Source organism: Mesitornis unicolor, unplaced genomic scaffold (assembly GCF_000695765.1).
Source record: "Mesitornis unicolor isolate BGI_N332 unplaced genomic scaffold, ASM69576v1 scaffold20829, whole genome shotgun sequence".
Lineage (NCBI taxonomy): Eukaryota > Metazoa > Chordata > Aves > Mesitornithiformes > Mesitornithidae > Mesitornis > Mesitornis unicolor.
Genome location: NW_010206832.1, coordinates 72739 through 94475, shown reverse-complemented (window position 1 = coordinate 94475; position 21737 = coordinate 72739). Strand labels below are relative to the sequence as shown.

General features: G+C 47.1%; 1 protein-coding gene across 2 annotated transcripts in view; it reads right to left on the bottom strand.

The window, feature by feature from the left end:
- Positions 1–34: 34 nt before the first annotated feature.
- The window catches only part of LOC104546512 (gamma-aminobutyric acid receptor subunit beta-4), a 71992-nt gene continuing 50289 nt past the window's right edge, over positions 35–21737 (bottom strand). The window contains exons 5-9 of one of the 2 annotated variants that reach the window (XM_010191925.1): positions 10388–10470; positions 5923–6060; positions 4129–4281; positions 1119–1375; positions 35–642 (exon numbers count right to left, since the gene is read on the bottom strand). In XM_010191925.1, the coding sequence (XP_010190227.1) occupies positions 265–642; positions 1119–1375; positions 4129–4281; positions 5923–6060; positions 10388–10470 (1009 nt within the window). In that variant the 3' untranslated portion in view covers positions 35–264. The remainder of the gene's footprint in view (positions 643–1118; positions 1376–4128; positions 4282–5922; positions 6061–10387; positions 10471–21737) is intronic. The other variant, XM_010191926.1, reaches the window with a different exon arrangement.

Here is a 21737-nt window from a genome sequence, read left to right as displayed (position 1 = left end):
CAGCAGGAAACCAAAATCAAGACAAACTCATCCCTCCCTGAAACCAAACCCCCTCCCATATACCCTTCTCTCCCTTACCCACTCCCACACTCCGTGGTTCTACGTGTGCTGAAAAGAGAAGAGTAAGCTTAGAATAGATCTAATGAATCAAAGGAATAAATGATAATGATAGTAAAGAGTAAAACCCAAACCCAAAAGACCACAACACTCCTGTGTTGTCATTGTCTGAGTGTCTGTCCCTATCTCTCTTGGAGGCTGCAGGCATCAATTTACATAGTACAACCAGTAAACAAGGTTGAAGAATCCAAAGGTGATTGGAAAAATGATTCGTGACCACTTGTCAATGGTGCTGACGTCTGTCAGGTCTGGGATTTTTAGCTTCAGCTTGGACGACCGCCGGCGGAGACGGCAGTTGGCACGGTTGCGGGCTGCGGCGTGGTGGGTCAGCGGGACATGGCGGTCCAGGGTTGGGTGGTGACCAAATCCATCCCGAGAGGCCAGCTGCTTGCGGAACTGGATTCCTGAGCCTTCGAAGGACATGACAGAGTTTCGAGAGTCGCCAACGCTGCTCATCATGTCCGTGGCTAGCAGCTCGTTGTTCATCTCCAGAGTGCTGAGGAGGATGTTGCCATAAGGGTCAACCTAGAACAGGGAACACAGTGAGAAAGGTAGCAGGGATGTCCTGTGCACAATGCACACGGGGTCACACCATCAGGGATGATTCTGAACTGTTTTCTGTGTAAGAATACCACTGATTGGGTCATTTGTGAGCTCTGAACCTGGACTTCTGCATTTGAAAATGTCCACTGATGCTGGAGTTGAAGGACTAGGCACATGTGCTCACAGCAAACTTTTGAGGGGGTAGTGCGATTCTGCCAACACAGTAGGACAAAAAGGCACAGGGGTATTTTTGGGTACACCTGCCCCCTGCTAGAGGATGAGATTGGCTTGAAGTTGATGACAAAATGATCAAGGAGAAAAAATTCCCAGTAATCACCAGGCAGGGGAACTGGAGCTCATCTAATGAGGAGGAGAAAGGCTGCTCCACAGCTCACCCAGGACTGAATGAACAGTGGGGAGCCTGAATTCTCCTGCCACAATGAAAGAAGGGGACAAACCTGCTCTCTCACCCTCTTCTCCTCATAACGGTGGCGCTCATTGTTGGCCTTGCTGATCCGTTCACTCTGTTTCTTTTGCTGCCGGGGGCCTCGCCCAAAGAATATGTAGTTGACAAAAGCATATTCCAGGAGTGCCAGGAACACGAAGACAAAGCAGCCCATGAGATAAACATCGATAGCCTTGACGTAAGGGATCTTGGGGAGAGTCTCCCGCAGATGGGTGTTGATGGTAGTCATTGTAAGTACCGTGGTGACCCCTATAAGAAGAGGGTAGGTGCTCTGTTACCAAGGTGAGATTGGTTTCCTGAAATGCCACTCTCAGCTTCCCCATCCCTCCTCCCAGTTGGACGGCCTAAGGAGAGATGGAAGCAGTGCAACTGGGAAGAAAATTGTAATTATTCTAAGCCCAGCTAGCCAGTACAAATCTCTGCAGAAAATAAACCAGCCACCAACACTGGGTGAAAATGTCAAAGCTGAGTATCATGAGGATGATGGAGATCAACATCCTCTGAACCTTGGTTCTTTAAGTCCTCCCCTATCCTTCTCCTTTCCCTCAGGTTGGTAGGAAACATTCAGTTTTCCACTCAGTCTTTCAACCTCTTCTCCTTCCTTTCTTCCACGTCATGAACTCATCAGGCTTCTCTGGGCACTACTGAATGCCTCAGTATCCCTGACATGAATTTATAGTCTGCTGTGTCTTTCCAATAGCATGAACAGGAGAAAAAGTGAAGAGATTCCCTCCTCGCAGCACTCTCTTTTTTTGCTTGCCTCATAGGCTTCTGTCTATATCCTTCACCCCATCAATTCCCACCTTCCTCTCACCAGTTTTACCACTCACTGCTTCAATTATCTGTACACACTCCTCCCATGGTTCTCACACACTCCTTTTTAGGCCTACTCATATTTCCTGCATCTTAAATAAACATTTCTTGGCCTCACTGAGCACTTTTCTCCCCATCTACTCAGTCTCCAAGAGCTTGGTGCACCATGATTAGTCTAACAGCCTCAGTCCTCTTTGGTTTCTTCTCAGCCTCTTCCCTTCTCCAGACTGTCAGAGTGACCTCAGATCTCTCTCTTTAGCAGTCTTCTGCCAGCACCAAAAAAATGGCAGTAACCCTTCACATGCTTCTTTTGGAGCAGTAACTTTTCCTCTTCAACCTAGTCTTTTTCTCCCTAGCTCAGCTGTCCTGCTTTTCTCACTACCTTGCTGATTTCCTTTTCTTCTGGTTTCTCTCCTCCTCTCTCTGTTGGCAGCTCTCTTAGTCTCCATGACCTTAATTTGCTCTTCTGGTTTCAGCTCTACCTTTACAGTCAAGGCTCTCAAACCTCTCTGTGCATCCTGGATCTCTGCTTGTCCTGTTTCCCCTTCACCCACATCATGTCTTTAGTGTCATTTCTGATAAAAGATTTAAAGAACTAATAGTCCTCAGTTCACAGAATACTAAACAGAAGGGAGATATATTTATATACACACAATATATTATATTGTCTATATTTAGATAGTAGTCTATATTTAGACAGTAGTCTAAATATCCAGAAATCTGGGGCAAAGAAAGGGGGAATAGAATGTTCTCCACGTCTCCGCTAAGATCTAGAGAATTGCAATGGAGACTTAGGACAGAGGCAAAGAAGAGCTCTCTGAGTGTACGAGCAGGTAAACCTGGAGGTAAAGTGCCCAGAGGAGGCTATGGAGTCTTCTTTGGATCTTTTTAAGGACAAGTTAGATAGAGAGCTGTCATGAATAGTTTAGGGAGAGCTGTTCCAGTTCTGACCTACAAAGTTTTTCTTCTGTCTTCTCCCTTGAATCCAGATGTCAGCAGAAATTCAACAGCTGTGCATCTCATGTCCACCCTTCTGCTTGTACTTTCACTGTGCCAGCAATGTCTGTCATGGTCTCTTTTTCTTCCCTCACTGATTATACTCTTGTCAGTGCAACTTACCTTTTTAATTTACCACGTTCTTCTTGTGCCCTCCTTGTCTTCCTGCTCCATCCTCTCCAAGCAAGCACAGCCCAATTATCTACTTAATAACTTTGTGCAAACCACCCCTCCTCTAAGCCTTCTCAAACTCTGTTTTTCCCTCGAGCTAATTTAAGCTCCTAACCCTCTCTGTAAGACTCAGCCTCTACCTGCACTCCATTGCCTCTCTGAGCCTTTTCCACTCGCAGATGAAATCTTTCTCCCTCCTTGGCTCTCTTATTTCCTCTGAACTTTCTATCGTGTTGCACAGCCCTGTTTTCATATGCCAGCCATCCCCCCTTTCTCCTTCCTTGTTCCTTCTTCAAAATCCTCATCTGCAATCCACCCCCACTTCCCTTCTGTTGCTTAAAAGACCTCATTTTTTTCCCTCTTGCAGGAAAACATTTGCTTAAGAAGAACTTGGACTTTTAACTACTGTTCCACATTTGCCTCGGTCTTGCTTGAAGGCCTTCAGCTACCAAAAGTGTCCATATGGGGCCTGAACTATCATGAAAACATGTAATGCCACTTTCTTATTTTTTTTAGTCTTTTAGCATTTCACTCACCATTCCTATCACTCTTTGGCTACCCACCCTCAGCTTTTATCATCCAAGTAACTGGTTCTGGCACACCTGTTGACCAAGAAGTTCCCAGATGTCTCTGCTGAAGATAAATACAAACCCAGAGTGAAGGAACTGGTGGGCTCATGGCATGTCAGTGTCTCACGTGTCTGAGAAGCTGTGACCATTCATGCTTTTGTTACAGAGTTTAAACTTGCACCCATAGAAATTTATCATAGGACTTTTACTGATTCAAATAATACAGACTCAAGCCTAGGAAGCACTGATGCTTCTGAACAAAGAAGTATCTCTTCTGGCTGAAAATTTGTTCTCAGAAAAAATATCCTTCATTTGGGATGGCAAGTTTAACGGACCTATGTGGCTTGCTTAGCTGTTACCCCATAAAGAAGAAGGTATCTTCTTTCTTACAGCTGTCCTAGCTGATCTCACTCAAATAAACCCTTCTTCAACAGATAATGAAAAGGTACATACCCAGTGCCACTCGTGCAGCAGAAGCATCATAATTGATCCAGAATGAGACCCAGGACAGGATGGTGATGAGAATAGATGGCATGTAAGTCTGCAGGATGAAGTAACCAATGTTCCTCTTAATCCGGAAACTCAAGGATAAGCGCAGATATGAACCTGTCAATAAGATATTAAAGGGAGATGTTGTTTGAGAGCAGGGCAAGGCTGTATTTATGGTAAGAGCTTAGGTTAGGAATTGCAATTTTATTTGTAATATATTCTCAAGAGGCAGGGATAATGAGAAATCTCTTTTTTTCTTTGTTTGGTTTTGCAGACTCATCAGTTTTTGGAAGGGGGCACTTCAGAGTCTGTTCAGTTGGCTCAGAGTATTAAGAAGAAAGGAAACTACATAAGTTACGTTATTATATCAGATGTCAAGGGAGAATGTCTGTTCATTTCTGAAATTGCTATTATTGTACATGCCAATTTGATACAGGCTTACACAGGAGACCTTAACCCTATATCTGGATGCAGTGAGATTATTTTCCAGTGTTTCATATGCTAGCTTTTCCTCCAAACAGCAATGAACATCTGAATCATATTTTTCCCATGCTGTTCTAAAAATGGGTTATGGTCAGACTGGGCAAATTCATATGCAAATAGAGTACTGTTAGTTAATCTGCAGGTCTTTTTATTTTTTTTTCCCTAAATTGTTGCAACTTCTAATCTCCCTCCTAAACTTTTTGCAAACCCAATGGGGATAGTAACTACAGTAAATACTTTTACAGTCCTTCCACTACAGCAGGGCCATTTTGACAAGGACAAAGCAGAGCCTCTCCCATTCCTGTGAAATAAAGTCCAAGTCATTCCTCCTTCCCACCTCTGTCCCTTAGGCAGCACAGCGGCCAGAAATATAGGTGTAATTGTGGGCTGGCAGGTAAAGTAACAAGAGAACAACAACCTTTATTGATCAAGAAGGTAGACTGGGAAAAGAGGTTATGTTCTCTCACCATTATGTGCCATTTGTGTAGCTTGGACACAGTATTTTATCAGGCTTTTTTTGAAGCTCTTAACTATTTAGACTGCAAACTTCTTTTGGAGGAATACTGCCTCTTGTTGTGGGTCTCCAGATTACCATTGCAATGGGACCCTGCTCCCAGCATGCCCCTGAGGCACTATTGTAACAACATCGCCATCTGCTACCATCGCTGATAGACTCAGGCTGTGATTTCATATCATTTCCAAACTTGTCCTGTTTAACAGGTGTGTGGCACGCTGTTTTGGCAGTGGACTCCATGCCAGATCAAAGTGAAGACAGTAACCAAAATCCAAACCCCTCCACCTTTCCAACCAGCAGTATCCGAATCATCCAAGCTATTCCCTCCAGAGCTTCTTATTGCCGTGTACAGATGGGTTTGCGTCATTTCATAGATCACTTGCTTTTCAACTGATACATTCCTCAGCTTACTATTGCACCTACTAGCTTTGCCAGTTGCAAACCACATAAAAGTAGGTAAAGGCTGAGAACCTTCTAAAGAGGTTCTGTTTTGAGCTCAGTTGGTGTTTTGACTAAGAAATGAAATCCACTGCAGCAAAAAAACAAGAATCCCGTAAGTCTCTGACAAGAAACAAACAAACAAAAAAAAAAAGCAGCTAACTTGGTGGGCACAGAAAGTGCCACTTTTCCAAAGGAACAAGACCCTGAGTTGAAGCCTAGATCCTAAGTTAGTGCCTCAGCATCTGCATCAGAGGAGCAATCACATTGACATTGATCAGCAGGTTGGCAGATTCCGTGGCATCCCTTCAGCAGAGACTCACCGGTGGTGAAGACCACTTCCCTGCTGACCAGTCTCTGCTCGATGATGGTGAACTGGGGCAGTTCTAGCATCTCCATCCCCGTGACAGCAGAATCATTTCCTTGCCAGAAGAAGACAATGTCATCCACCGTGTAACCATCTGCAGAGATGAAGAAGTACAGAGAGAGAACTAAGCTGACAAGCTGGAGAAGATGACACCCCCATTTTCACTAAGGTGATTTAGGAGAGGATCCAAAGGAAAGCCCACACCATCAGATAGCAAGCGTAGCCCCTCCTTGCTGATGTACTTTTCTTCTTCAGCTGAGCTGGGCAGTACAGTCCCCAGGAGAAGAAGAAAAAAATTGGTCAGAACTCGCACTTCTGGCTACAACTCAGGAAAAAAAATATGAGAAACGGCCCATCAAGCCTTGACTTGTGCTACATACTCTCCATGGCTGATATGTCAGGGACTTGTGCCTCAGAAGCCTCTGTCAAATGCACAGAACGCAACATTTTGCTTTTTAAAAACTGCCTTCTTTTACCAGAAGGGGGAGACCACACAATACATTCTGGTGGGGACGAGGTAAACAGAGTATCTAAGTACTAAAAATTCCCAGAGAGAAAAAGAATTAACAACAGCAGTTGAAACGAATTTGAGAGAAAAAGAATTAACAACAGCAGTTGAAAAGAAATATGATCATCAGAGCATCTCCCTCTTCCAAGTGCTCTCAGTCAAAGTCGGGACCCGGGAAATGGACAGAGATCTCCCTCTTCCAAGTGCTCTCAGTCAAAGTCTGGAGCCAGGAAATGGACAGAGTCTCTGAGATCAGGGGCTGCTTTTACCAAGTGCTGGTTGAAAAGACCAGCAATGGGAAAAGAGAGGAAAGGGGGGTCAAACTGGTAAGAAATACTCATTCCTTACATTTCAGGGCAATGGATTTGTTAACTCAGCTTCTTATTTTAACCCCAAACTATACATGCCAGACAGGGCTGCATGGGCTGGAAGTGCTGAGGAGCCCAAAGCCACAGTCCCAGCAGGAAGACTCCCCAGATGCTCTGGACTCATGGGGAATGAGGCCCAGGGGATGAAACCATGCAGCTGCCCTCCCATCAGTGTGATGTTCACAGCCCTGCCTGTTACCCTTGTGGGCAAGGATTCATCATCACTTGAAAACTAATGCCACTTGTGACATTGTGGCTACTGCTACACAAGGGGTAGCCTCTCATTCTAAGCAAAGTGCAGAGCTGTATGGGACCACCTCCACATCAAGAAACAGTAAGATATGCACGGATTTTGGTACAATATGATACAAGGCTTTCTTTAGAGCATGAACTTCACCTGTGCTCACAAACAGCTTTTATTCACAACTTGCCCTGCAGCATGACAGCCTGCCTTGTCCACAAGGCCTCCTAGCAGCAGTTGGCCCAGCAAGGCTAACATGTGCCAGGGAGAGCTGCCACCCAAACCAGCACCAGGGTATTGTTGGGATCAGGGGAACAAAGAGCTGTTGAGTCTACCGTGAAGGAGAAATTATCCTACCTTGCCTTAGGGGCCAAGGGTTACCTCAGATCAGAGCTGAACCTCTGAGGATGGTGTCATCCTGCAGCTCCCAGGTAGACAAAGAACAAAGCAAACTGGTCTCATCTCACAGCTGATCTTGCTTTGAGCTGGACTAGAGACACTCTGAGGTCTCTTCCCAAACTCAATTATTTGATGACTCTGTAGTCTCCAAGCCCACAACCTGCACTTTCAGTCATTACTGTGCTTATTCATGGGTGCTAAAAAATAATAACAAACTTCCAAATGCCATGCCAGATCTGCTTCTGATGTAAATCAGCTAAGCCAGGGCTACATATTCTCCCCCTGTGGCATGCTCCTGCTCCCATGGCAGTAAGTGGTAAAGCACCCACACCCACAGAGATTCAGGACCCGTATGTTATCACCTCGCCTACTGCAGCCACTGGGATATCACAGGCTGCTGCACTACCTCAGGTACCCCAGCGTTGTGCAAAGGAACCGCTATTTGCCTCTGGCTGCAGTGGCTCTCCAAGAGCACTAAGACCAAGTGTGGAAAGCAGCAAGAAACAGCCAAGGCCCCCACTCCTCCCAGGGGTTGATTCTAGCAGCTCAAATGCTCTCACAGCTAGAAAACATTATGTGTGATTTTACATTTGAATTCATCTGGCTCAAACTACGAGACTCTGGTGGCTATTCTGAATTTTTCTAGGAGGTTATCAAGCCCTTTCCACCCAGCACTCCCCCTCTGCAGAGGTGCACCCAGCCTGTAAACAAGTCACCTCTCCACCTCCTTTGCAGTAAACAAACCAGATTGAGCTATTGAGGTTTCTCACTGCAAAACATCTGCTCTAGCCCTTGAACCACTTTTCAGCATCTTTTCTCAGCCTCTTCTGATTTCTCAACTTCCTTTCTAAATTTCAGAAATCAAACATAGACAGAACCCCTTTCCTCATCTCACCAGTGACATATTCAGAGGCCAATTGATTCCCTGCTCTGCCTCACGGTTTCCCTGGTTTATATAACCAAGGCTCATTCCAGCTCTTTTTGTCAGAGCCCTGCTACAAAACCTCCAGCAGCAGTGCCCGGGGCTGCTGTCCCTTCATCGTTTCCCCCAGGGCTGATACCCCTGTGGGTACGAGTCTGGCAGCCTGGCCCTTGTACCCGCACCCAGGCACACAGAACTCCACATTTAGACACATTCAAATACATTCGGGATGTATTCAAATTGGGAGGTATTCAAATGTGCAACGAGCAAGCCACGCAGACTGCTATCTTCATCATCCACAAATTTAACTGCAGTGACTTCAAATTTACTTCCTGATCAGCAATGAAAATGTCAAATTACAGTAACTAATTTTAGGAGATCTCACAGTTAACCAGCTCTATCCCATTTATTGCATGACCTGCTGGTATTTGGTACAGATTTTTGTAATTTCTTTTTTTATTACAGCATTATGCAATATGAAATCAAACATGTTTTTCAGGAAGCCATTTTTTTAAAGTGATTCTAAAGGGAAAGGTTGTTCAATCTAAAAATAGATGCTTCACTTTGATTTCTAGCTTTAAAAAGAAAACCAAATTTGCGTTTTAAAAAGTAAAAGAACTTTCACAGGGACAAGTAATTTCAACCTGAAATATCCTAAAGTATTGATACAACATCTTAAAACATCAGATTAACAGCCTGTTTGCTGCCTGCCTCCTCAGGTTTTTCTTGAATTCTGACACACAGCTAGGCAGGGATATACAGCGTGAGGGCTATTTTGGGGATGGAGGGATGGGATCAACAGGCAGTGCTGGCAGGCAGGTAAATGCCCTGGGATGCTGTGCAGAGGGAGACCCCAGATACCTGCTGCTGCATTACAAACCCAGTACCCCTGCACCACAAAAGAGCTATTTTGGTGGGTTGGTTTTTTTTTTATGGTTTATTGGTTTTTTTAAAGTATAATTCATTTTTTTAAGCCAGCAATAAAAGGACTGTTATTCCAGAGTTGTGTGGACTTGGAAGCAAACAAAATGGAGCCCTGCAGATTTCAAATGTGCAAGTAAGTGTACAAAAGACAAAAGCTCCAAGGAAGGAAACAATTGAATCTCTTCATCTCTGCATGGATCTTAGAAATATTGTAAGGAAACGTAGCTTCATCTAACAAATTGGCTTGACATGTCCCATTAAGAACAAAATCGCAACATGGGGAACTGTGGGTAATTCTCTGCCTTCTGTTTTCTTGGTTGTACCGTAAACTATTCTCAAAATGCTAAGGAGTGCCAGAAATGACATGTCATTAGTGCCTCCAGCAGGACCTAATTTACATCCCATTACCCGCCACGCCAAGTGCTGGGATGGCTGCGCATCCCGAGCAACCCAAGCGATGAGTGGGAAGGGGGCTCCTGGGCGTGGGCATGGCCCCTTCCAACTGTGGATGCTGTGGGACCTCTTTCGTGGAAAAAAAGCAATTGTCTGATAATCACCACTGAAGCTGCATCATCATTACTGTGAGATCTGCTGCTCTGGACCGCTCCTGTGGGGATACTGCAGTGCATTTTTATGAGGGAGAGCCGGACCTCCTCTGCCAGCACTGTCAGGAAAGGATTTTCATAGGAGTCAAGGGAAGATCCAGTGAAGGAGGGACTGCAAGAGGGCTTAGGCTCCATCTCTGACCAGCCACAAGTGAAAGCAGGCTCCCAGGGCTTTCTTAGGGCTAAGGGAGGCTTCCACCACCCTCCTAAGGGTGAGAGTGATTTTAATGCCCAGCCTGCTACTAAAACTCCATTTTCCTGAGCATTTCACACACAATGTCCCCCCTCAGGTCTGAGTTTGGATGAGGGAGCCTGGTCGTGCCCCAGGGGACATCCTCCAGGAGGGATGTCTGATAGCACCCCTGGGAGGCATCCCCTGGGCAGGAAGCTTCGGCTGCAGCAGGTGGCATCTGGTGGGACCCTGTGGCAGAAGGTGGGTGCAAGGCATACGCACAGCTCTCGATCTCCAGCGTGCAGTTCTGCTGGTCCAGGGGGTACCTCCGCAGGTCCATCATGCAAGCGGCTGTGGTGGTGATCCTGAAAGGAAAAGGGAGGAAAAAAAAATCAGTTGTGCGGGTTTTTTCTTACCAAAAAAAATAAAAAGGAAAAGAAAAAAAAAAAGGACAAATGAAAGGCAGATGTGAAAGCAAGGCAGCATTTGGGGCCGCTGTTTCCCTGGAAACCAGGGAGATCCGTGGTGGGAGGTGTGTGGAGTGGGGGGCTGGATGCAGCTCACCCTCAACTGCACGGCTTAAACCCTTTGTGACTCACGTCAGCAAGGCAGTATCTCTATTAACTGGGTGGGGAGGGATTTGTGTTCCTCCTCTGTCTCTCCCTTGAGAGAGACAAAGAAACCAGCAGTAGGCAGAGCTACGGGCAGAGAGGAAGAGAAGAGGCATGTCAGCTTGTGAGAGGGAGACAGCTGACACGCATCCGTAAAACAGAAGGTGCATTGGTTAAATTGCCCAGCAATGACCTAAGGAGAAGAATAGCTGACCACGTTATCACCCCCCTTTCCTCCCAAGTTGCCTCAATGACCCTGCTTGCAGCCTCCCACCCACCCATGCCCCCTCTATTCCACCCACTTTGGCAGTGCCAAATCCAAAACCTCAGATCCCACTGACAGGGCCTTTCTGCTCCTGCAGGTTCACAGCTCTGGTAACCGACTGCACAACCGAGATTCATGAAAGACACATGGAGGGTGTGAGCGCATGCCCCCCCAAAAATAATTATGGGGAGAGAATGAGGGTCAGTGCTGCTTTGGGAGTATCAGAGAGCCAGATGAGGGCACAGTAGCATGGTGCTCACAGTGGGGTTCACATGAGGGTGCGAGAGGGTTCGTGTGTGTTACGTGTTGTACATGAAGGAGCATCGCTGTCTGGGATGGGGAATGTTGGGGTGAGATAGATGAGGGAGGAGAGCATGAAGCAGGGACAAAGCAAATCAGCAGCTAACTCGCCAGCCTGGCAACACTGCCCTGGAGTTAACAGGCTGCCCCTATTTCTCAAATATATGGCTCCCTTCACCCTTTAATGCAGCTTTTTCCCTGTGCAATGTATGTGTGCAGAGTGCTGAAGAGTGGGGAGAGTGGTGCATTCCCGCCCTCTTTTTTTCAATTAACCATCTGGAAGGCATTAATCAAGCTACACTTTTTTTACTATGCAGGCATAACCAGTGAACTGTTAACGAGAAAGCTTTATCTTCTGAGCCCTTTGGCCCAGGAGAGAGAAAAGAGAAGAAAAAGAGAAAAACAAGAAAGCAAAGAGGATGAGATGGTGAACCAGCAAAAAAAAAAGAAGGAAGAAAAAAAAAAGAGAAAGAACATCAATGACAGAAAAAGAGACCAGAGAGGGGGAGAGAGCAGGCAAAGCTGGGCAGAAAATTGGAAGGTGGGGGAGAAGGCTGGGGGGCAAGCACCCAGAGGAGAGGACTGCCCCTGTGGGGGCACTGGGGTAGGGGCTGTTGCAGCGAGGTGAGCAGCCCCGCAGAGCTGCTGGCTCTTTAAGAAATCTCGTGTGCTAAATTTATCTCTCTGCTGTCTGTGAAGACTGTTTGTAGGAGATGAAGCCTTGAGGAGAGCCTTTGCCACTGCCTGCCGTGCTATAAATAGATCCAAAGAGACGGAGGGAATTTATATATATCCTCACTGGGTCTAGATACAACACTGCAACTGCCCTCTCTCTGAGCGGGGGGCCCAAGCGAGCTCTTAACCCTTTTATCCGTAATGTACTTGGGGTGGAGGAGAAAGCTCAGAGGGGGAGAAGGATGACAGGACAGGAGCCACTTAAAATTATCACCGTGGCTTTGGGATTGCCTGCATTGCTTTTACAGCCTCCCAGTTTTGTACCTCTATAGGAGGGCTGCTGGAAACGCAATGCCTCTCCCACCCCAATCCTCCCAGACCACGGTAGCTGGGCGCAGGAGACCATGGTGGAGGAGCAGGTCCAAAAGCACACCCTGGGGGGAGCTGCACCTTGCCAGGAAAGCCCAAAGTGGCAGGTGCAGAGTCCATCCTGGCCAGGCGCTGAGACCAAAGAGTCATGAACGGGTATGACTCATCCCCCGATGCCGCACACGGCATATACTGTATATATTATACTGCACCCGTGGGAAATAGCAGTTACAAATGCGTTTTCCTGTTTTCCCTAAAGTGCGAGATGCAAAATGTATTAAATGAAAATTTTCCACCCCATTTGTGGGACCCTATGGGCTAAAACCTTTCCGCAGCATCCATCCCAAAATTGCTGGCTGACTTGGCCACACAAAGGACATCTGGGGGAAGCATTTTCTGGTTTGAGAGGGACCCTCTCGCCTCTCAACAGGATTTGCTTATCACCTGCAGTGCTGGTTGGAAATGCAGAGCACGACACAGTGAGCTATGGCTACCACACTCCATGCGCCAAATCCTACTCACGCTAACAGCCAGCATAAATCCAGAGCCACTTCAATGATTTTTGCAAGATCACACCAATTTATATCAGCAGAGATTTACATCAGGACAGAATTTAGCCCTTCTGATTTAAAAAGAAGAGAATATCAGCAAAGGTAGGACAGAAAGGAGAAAAACAAGATTAAGAGGCCATCTGTCCTCAAAAGACAGACAATTTCTCTCCTTCCTCATCAACACCATATAGTTCAGCATCCTCCAGAGACACCCCAGTTGGCTGCAGGTCCCAAACTCCTGGTGATCTGCCCATGCAACGCAGGTGAGAATTAGACCATGTAGGGAGAAGGTTTTGTTCTGTTTTAGAGGTAGCACTGGCGCACACGGCTGTTCTGGGCTGTTAGCCACCTGCTTGTCTGGAGCATTTCAGCTCCAGTGCCGTACCCACAGTGAGGTGCTCCTGGCAAGCCCAGGGACACCAGCACCACAGGAGCACCTGGATGTGGGGCTCCTGCAGCATGGCAAGATGTGAGGGGCAGCTGGCCTGGGACACCGGGTTCAGCTCATGTCCTGCCTCTGGGCTTCCTAAACCCTAATAAACCAGCCCTACTTGGGATAAAGCAAGTAGTATCCCAGAGAGGAAGGGGGTGTTTAATCCTTTAGACTTCAGATCTCAAAAAGCATCTTGGACATCAACTTCCTTTTGCTGTGCCCTGCTGGAAGTCCATGGGCGACCCACAGCATCACAGCCCTGTCACTATTTTACACAGCATCTGCCACTGGTGGTGAAAGGTCCATCTCTGACCTCAACATTCACTTGCTCCTAGAGAGACCAACAAGAGCTTTCTCTAGCTCCTCTGGTGGCTATGTACTATGAGCAGGTGGGACTCATAAAGGGCTGAGAGGCTCCACTCACTGTATCTTTTTCAGCCAAAGGGGAATGGGAGCAAAAGTCAGGCACCCCAGTGACCTTGTGGTGTCACAGGATAGGCCACATCTGGTCCAGAAGGCCACAGGACCAACCTCTGCCTCACACTTTGATACCTTGATACCTTCTGTGCTGTTGTGTGAAGAGATATGTTTGCTTGGCACACAGAAGACAGCATGGGGAGGACTGGACAGAGAGATAGATGGGAGAGGCTGACCCTAAGGAGCTCCTGGGTATCTCAACAGGGTTAACAGGCAATAAAGGTGGAAAGAAAGTAACAGGCAGAAAAATGAGGCAAGGATCAAAGAGCGATGATGGGATGAGCACTGATGGGGGAGGCAGGAGTAGAGATGAGAGACAGAACAGATAGTGCAGGACAGGAGGCCACCAGGGTATAGGAACAAAGGAGAGGGATGAGGGGAAGCAAGGGGTAAAGCATCATGGGGAAGGAGAGCTGCAGAAGAATGAGAGGTTGAAAGACAGAAAGCAGAAGAGCAGATACTTGCTCTGTGAGAAAGGAGCTGAGGAGACAGAGAACAAACCACAGCGCTGTAAACAGCTCTAGCCAGAGCACGCTGCCTCCAGGAGACGGCGACCAAAGTGAAAGGGAGCAGGGAGCGCGGGGGCCGGAGGGAACACCGGGGAAGGTGGTGGTGTTAGCAAGAGGTGCTGGCGCCCAGCCAGGCTGCGTCTTCCCCCTCTCCCTCCTCCTCTCCCACTTCTCTACCCACCTCCCTCCCCTTTTAAATTCAAAAAATGTGTGTGGTGTGAAATTTCATCTGCTTTGACGGCGATTCACAGAGACACTGCCCATCGGAGGGGAGAGGCTTCACTGAGCTTTGCACGATGCACTCAATGAAGCGCTCCACCTCCCTCAATCTTTGCCCACCCCATTGGTCTCCAGGTCAGCCCCCTCACATGTCACAACCTTTACACCTCCTTCCCCACAAAAAAGACATTTATGCCCTTGCCGTAATTGTTTCTTCTGAGGTATGTAGACAGTGGTGCTACCAAGCAGCCAAGTCCTCACTGCGCTGCTGCTCTACTGCACAGCTGGCAAGCGGACACAGTTCATCTGGGGGGAGACAGGGCTGTGGAGAAACCACTGTACACCTCAAAAAAAAAATAAAAAGGAAAAGAAGGACATGCATTCATGAGATGTTGAGCAGCTCTGACAGACTGTGGGCTGATTTAGATCTCCCTTCTCTGTCAGAATCCAGTGGATCCAAGCAGAAGCCAAAGTAGCATGGATATCTTGCTCTGGAGAGCATCCTTCAACCCCAGGAGATGTAGAGACTTTGCCTAGAAAAGCAGCCACGAAGCTCTAAGTCACACAGGGTGAGTGCTAGGTCTCTCTTACAATGAGGAAAGCTCTGCCCATCTCAAGCTTGTCCTGACAATGCAGATGCTGGCACAGAGAGGGTAACACAACCTCATCCTGCTGTCCCTTCACGTCTGCCTGCTCTGTGAGCTGAGCCTGGCAGCAGCAGAGGACTGTCCCACCATGGCTGCAGATCAAAAGGGAACACTTAGGTTTCTGCAAACCATCAGTCCTCCACAAATACTTCAGTTCTCTGACATGAACACCACCAGCCATTTCATTCCCTCTCTGATCCTCCTCATTGCTGTTTACTTATTAATGGCTTCTTCTGTCTTATTTAGAATGATTATATAAGTTCACAGACACAGAGCAGCATAGAGCTCTGACCTGCTATTAAAACCTGCTGTGGTTGAATGTCTCCTTTCCATCTCCTCCTTATCCTGTTGCTGGCTGCCTCCACGGTAGCTGCCCTTTCCAATCCTGCCTCAATTGGATCTTCCTCTACCAAATTTCAGCTCTGAAGGCCCTCAGCTACCCATCCATCCTCTAGATCATGGCCAGTGTGCTGGGAGAACCAAATTCACCAGCTACAAGCGTAAGGGGTGGAAAATTACTTCCCCAAAATACCATCTGATTTCAAAAGGAGCAGGTCTAGTCTCTCTAAGGAGGACTGGGTGGGAGAGAGGGAAAGACTATTACCATTGAGGAGTTCATAAAGCAAAGTTCCTTAAGCTCAAGCTTACAAAATAAACTACTGCACTACTGTGACTATACCACCAAACTAAACATGCCTGACACTGGTCCACACTTAAATTCTTACCAAAAGGAGAATTCTTAAATTCTTACCCTCCAGAAAAAGGGTCTGGCTGCATCGAAAAATGCCTACTGAGAATGGTCTCCAGCCTCTGCTCTGCTCTAACTGGAAAATACCAAAGAGACTGTTTGTGGACACAGACTAAACCCAGGAAACAAACTGACTATCCAGGCCACTGAAGTCCAGTGTCCAAGAATGTTCCCAGATACCTTTGGCTTTGAAAGGATACTGCTGAAAATTCAGTGTGGATCAGAACAGGAGGAGTATAGCAAAAATGCCCCCACCATCATCCTCCTAATTCAAGGGGAGACAGAGAAGTTTAGGTACCCTATTTTGGAGGTATGGATTAAGCATCATTATGCAGGGACTAACATAAACACTCTCACAGCAAAAGATAAACATTTTTTTTAAGTTACTGGTTGCAACTTTCTGGATTTCAGATCTCCTGAGAAGCTGATGACACTCCTGTCCCTTCGGGATACAGACTCCCAAAGCTCACAGCAGTTTGCAGCAATAAGGAGAATGGATGGAGGCAGCTCAGGTTTTGCAGGGCTTGTGCAGGCTTGCCCCATGGGGCAAGTTAGACTCGCGAGGGAATTCTGGTGACTAAGAGTGGAGAGAGAGGCAAAATTGCTGTTTTGCTGAACATGGGAAAAAAACAAAATTGAATTTTTACTCTGTACGTTCTCAAAGTCAGTCATAAAAACATGCTGGCAAATGTCACCTTCTGCCTGGCAGTAAGCACAAACTTCGAAGGGCCTGGAGGGATTTATAAACCCGTGGTGAATTCTGCCATTCTTTTAACACAGTTTGATCTTCACAGACTCCTGGGGGTCAATGTTAGAACCAAGAGCAAGGCAAGGATACGGAATATTTTCCTCTTGTGTCTGTTTGCCTAAAAAACTGACTCCATAAGCCTTGGCACAATCCTGCTAAGGTCACTCTGTTTCCAAAAGCATCTGTGCTTGTATAGGCATTCTTTGATAAATAACAGTGTGCACTGCACTCAGGTGGGGGAGGGAAAAAAAGCTCTTCTAAACCAGTACTCAGGGTACCAGTCCAGTACATTTTTACACCCTGGGAGAGTAAAAAGCAGCGTTGCCTTGGCTGCAAGGTTTTGCATTTCAGCCTCTTTATTCTATTCCAAATGCACTGTGCATCTCGCAAGTTGTCAACTGGATTGGGGGGCAAGAAAGACGCAAGTGGAACATGTTTAAAGAGATTCATTTGTTACGGTTGCCTCAGACAACAGTGACCTGCACTTAATGGGGCAGGAGGTTGCTTCTTTCAACAGCATCAGGCTGGGATGAAGTTGAATTAATGAAACAGTAACCCATGACTTAAACCTGTGGGATCTGGCAAAGGATAGACAGGGTCCAGGGATGGGCTCACGATGGTGGCTGGGATAGGATAAGCAGGAAGAGTAAGAGGTGCTGCCACGGTGAGCCTGAGTTCAGGGCACAGAAGCTGTTTCTAGCAGGAATCAGTCGGTTTTGGATATCCCTTGACCTCTATTTTTGCTAACAAACAAGTCAGACTTATAGGCAGCAATTCCAGCCAGGCCTTGATGATGCTCGCCTCTGTTCTTGCAACGTTACAGATGAAGTAGCAGCTCTGGTTTGCTGCTTTATCCTGTTTTAGCAAGCTCCAATTTCTTCCACAGCTTCTAAGATCATTCTGAAACTCCGTATCATTAAACTTCCTTCCAGTGTTTCCAGCTAAGTCCCTCATCCCAGCCATAGGATGCAAAAAAGCAGACAGGGATTTGCCCTTAACCTCAGCTGGGAAGCTGAGCTCCTAATTAAATTCTTATTTCTCTTCACCCACCTAACGAACCCTTCTCCCACCCCCACATCTTTGTGGTAAGGAGCTGGCCCAAAGGAAAGTTCTGCAGTGGAAGGCAGTACAAGGCTGCAGGATGAGCTCCAAGGGAAGGACATAAGCCCAACTCTTAGCACCCAAACTGCCAAAGGAGGGATTTCTGTTGCCTTTGCCTAATCTGTGGAGGGAGCAGGCAGAGCTCCCAGAGACAGGGTAGAGCCTGAATCATCTCTCACATTTCCAGAGAAACTTTTCTCAGAGAGACAAGGGGAAATAAAAATTGCAGATTTCTTCCCTTCTGGCCTCTGAGATGGGATAAGAAAATTGCTCAGTGGTCTCAATACAGAAAAAAACTCCTCAGTCCATCAGGCCATCTTTGCAGGAAAACAAATAACACCCATGGAGAGAACAAGGATGTGGCTGCAAACAGCAGGCTTCAAGAGCAGGAGGAACCTTTATACCAGCTGAAGAACTCGGTAACTCCAGACTGGGACCCGGGGAAGGTAATACAGACAGGGATTGGTCCTGATCGAGAGGCAGGATGGAGATGGGAGCTATGAAGAAGTCCCCAAGATGAGCTCCAGCAGAGCCCCAGCTGTGGGGAGCAGGAGGGTGGCATGGGAGGCTCTGACAGCAAACTTGTTGTTGGACGAGCAAGAGGGTGGGATGCTTAACGTATGTCTGTTAATATGTGTTGCTTCCCTATGTAGGGTGAGCTGGAAGTGGTGCTCGAGCTGCTGCCTTGCCCAGGAACGAGGTCTGGTCCACAAGCAGGTCAGCAGCAGCTTGCTGCAGTGCGAGGGCTGATGTCCCCCAGGAGCTTGCTGCCTTGCAGGGAGCGGCTGACTGATGGGAACTTAGCCCTGTGAAAAGCAGAAATTAGGTGCTGCCAAAGCAGATAACGCCCAGCTTCTCTCAGTTTAAAACTGCAAATTTTGAGTTGTTTGAAATACGACAATTCTCTCTCTCTTGCTTTAAGCACTGAACAGGTATTTACACTGATGAGGATAGCAGGGGTCTGCTTCCCCAGGAGAGCACTCACTGGGATCAGAGCCCTATGATGCTTTGGCACCTTTGCGGGTATCCAAACCGCCTCACCTCTAAAACACACCTCACTGCAGCGACTATCATGGACAGGCATTAAAAAAACCCCCACAAAACAAACGCACATGCTCCCCACCACCGCTACCACCTTCGCAGGAGGAGATCCCTCATTCTCTCTGCACAGGATTTAGTCTCCTTCATCAAATTCCTCTGCAGTTTTTCGGTTGCTCAGTTTACATCGCCTGGGCTCCTCGCCAGCCAGGCATCACATCTCACTCGCCATCCGCCCGGCTTCGCGCCTGCTTCCAAGCCCGCCTGCTCCCCCTGCGAGCCCAGGGATGCTGTCTGCTTTCCTCAAAGCACCTGTTTTGCCGGAATCTGGTTTTGTCCCTAATTAGAACAAAAATCAAATAGCTTCAAGACTTCCCTGAAGGATGTTTTAAAGCTGGTTTCAAATACGATTTCAAATTACCATCTGAGAATTTCAGCATTGTTACAGTTGTTTCTATTTTTAGGTCCCTGAAAACAGATAGTGAAATACTGACGACATCAGCGTTTGACAAGTGTCAACTTGTTTCACTACCAAGTGGCAGCTGCATGGTCTAGAAAAGGAAATAAAAATCTCAGGCGGTAATGTATAGCTTGTATGTGTGATAATGTAAAGCTTATTGAATGTTGTGGCAGGAGCAGACTAGACAGTCTCTGGAGGTCCAGAGAAAGCCTTTGATGATTCTCTGTGTTACTTTCAAACGTCAATAGTGGTAGTGCAGCAGCTTGAAATAGCGAGGGAAATATTGACATAAGTGAAAAATTATCTACAAAAAAAAAAATAGGAGTGAAATATCAACATTCTCCAAAATGCTTTTTCTTAAATGAAAAATTTCTCACTATTTTTTTTGTTTAAAATTTGATGAAACCAGTGCAATTCCTGACAAAAAGCCATTAGGAGGAAAAATACATTGAATTAAGCCAGTGCTAGCCAGCTCTTCCTCACTAATTTCTCCACCTCCCTCCACTGCCCAATAGCCGATTGCTTTGTCTTTGTGGGCAGCTCCTTTAAGCCTGCCTTCACATTGCAGACTTTTCACATCCTTTTAGCACTTTCTTGCTGCGTGCCACAGATGACCAGCCCTCCTGTGCTTCACTTTTAATTCCTGCAAGGTGTCTGTGGGCCAGGCGAATTCAGGCACCACCCTGCCAGGTAACACCTCCTAAAAACCCTGTCAGCTCTGCTGGTTCACCATCCTCACACCCCAGTGTTTGCAGAGATAACCTCTGGGCTGGGGCTGGGCTCCAGGCCCCCATTTGGCCTGCTGGGATATCTGCCAGCTGCTAATTCACTGGGGAAGGAGGTCAGGAGCACCAGTCCCAAATCCAGCCCCACAGCAGCCCAGCATCACTGCCCCTGCACAGCCCCCACTGCTGCATACGCATTCCTTTAGTTGGAGACGTGGCAACGAGCTTTTAATCTGAGCCCAGCAAGAATTAATTTTGGAGTAAGCTTTTGTATCGAACGCTTTCCTAAGATGTAGCTGTATTACATCTGCTGCACTTCCTTCATCCACTAATTTGCTAATTCTACGAAAAACAAGCATATGCTTTCGTGACATGCAACTATCACAATGGAGCAGAGCGCAGAGGAATAAAAGGCTTCATTTGCTCATGCAAACAAGTTAACTGAAGCCTGATCTTGTTCCCACTGAACTCAGAAACAAAATACCCATTTATACTTGTGTGCGAGCTCACTTGGACCTTGGGATCTGGTCCTGCACGTGAGCCTGATCCTGCTGCTCGCTTGAGTGCTCGCTGAAGGCAGGGGCCTGCCAGGGTGTCATTCACCCCGGTCTCTGACATCAGAGACTGCTGGAAAGAAAAAATTACTGTTGTGCCACAAATAGCATGATTGACTCACTTTGCTACAGGATCAGCTCAAAGGAGGGGGAAGCGACTGGCGAGAAGGTAGCAGGGGAAGGAGCAGAGCGCTGGCATCTCGCTCGGGGAAAAACAAACAGGCAAACAAAGGAAAAGAGACTGAAATTGCCTCTTCTGGCCTTCTTCCATCAGAGCAACTCCATTTTATGAATCCTTCCGAAAAATGCAGGAAAAGGCAGGAACAGGCTTCAAACCACAGGGAAGACCTGCACTTTTCTTCCTGGTTGCAGGACAAGCATGAGTGCATTTTTACAACAGGAACACAGGTGAATATTCAATGACTGTTTTCTTACCTGCTTACACCTGCTGTGCACATGGCTACATATTTTTGAATAGGATCACAGTTATTTACATCTGCAAAACTGCACCTAGCACTTCTGTTGTCAGCAAAACCGCAGGTGCAGGAGTCAGTACAGAAAGCAGTCCTAAAGAAAACATTGCCCATAGCACTACAAATAAGGCTAGAGGGATTTCAAGCATTCAGGGCACCTGCCTTGCCCCTCAAACCTCCAGTGCTTTCAGGATAGTAAAAGCCAGCCATCCTGACCTGAGGGACAGTGTGGAAACAGGAGCTGCAGTTGCTCAGTGCGTCGTTTCTGCAATTGCCATTTTCTCCAGGGGCAAGAGAGCAGCTTCCAGGAAAACCAGCCAAAAGTTAAAACAACACAGGCAGCTCTTACTATGGCCCTGGAAATAACAGGGGCAAACAGCTGTCATTTTCTTTCTTTTGGCCTGGATGCAATTTTTCCTCATCTCACCCGTTTTACACAGGTCATGTGAGGGAGCCAAGCTCCCTGATCACCACAGGAGAGGAAGGGAAGAGATGGAGCAGGAGGCGCTCACACAGTGTCCCAGCCCAGCACATCTTGAGCACAAACCCTCTCAGGGCTTCCTCTGCCCATCACCTGAGCTGCAGGGCTCACATTGTTCATTATTTCAGCTAAATGGCAGCTGATAAAAATATACTGGCAGCTCTGCTGCTTTTGCTGTGCAGGTGTGTGCACAGGCTTCCCACCAGCCCGGGGGAGGCAGCTCTGTGCTCAGGTGGGCTGGCTCAGCA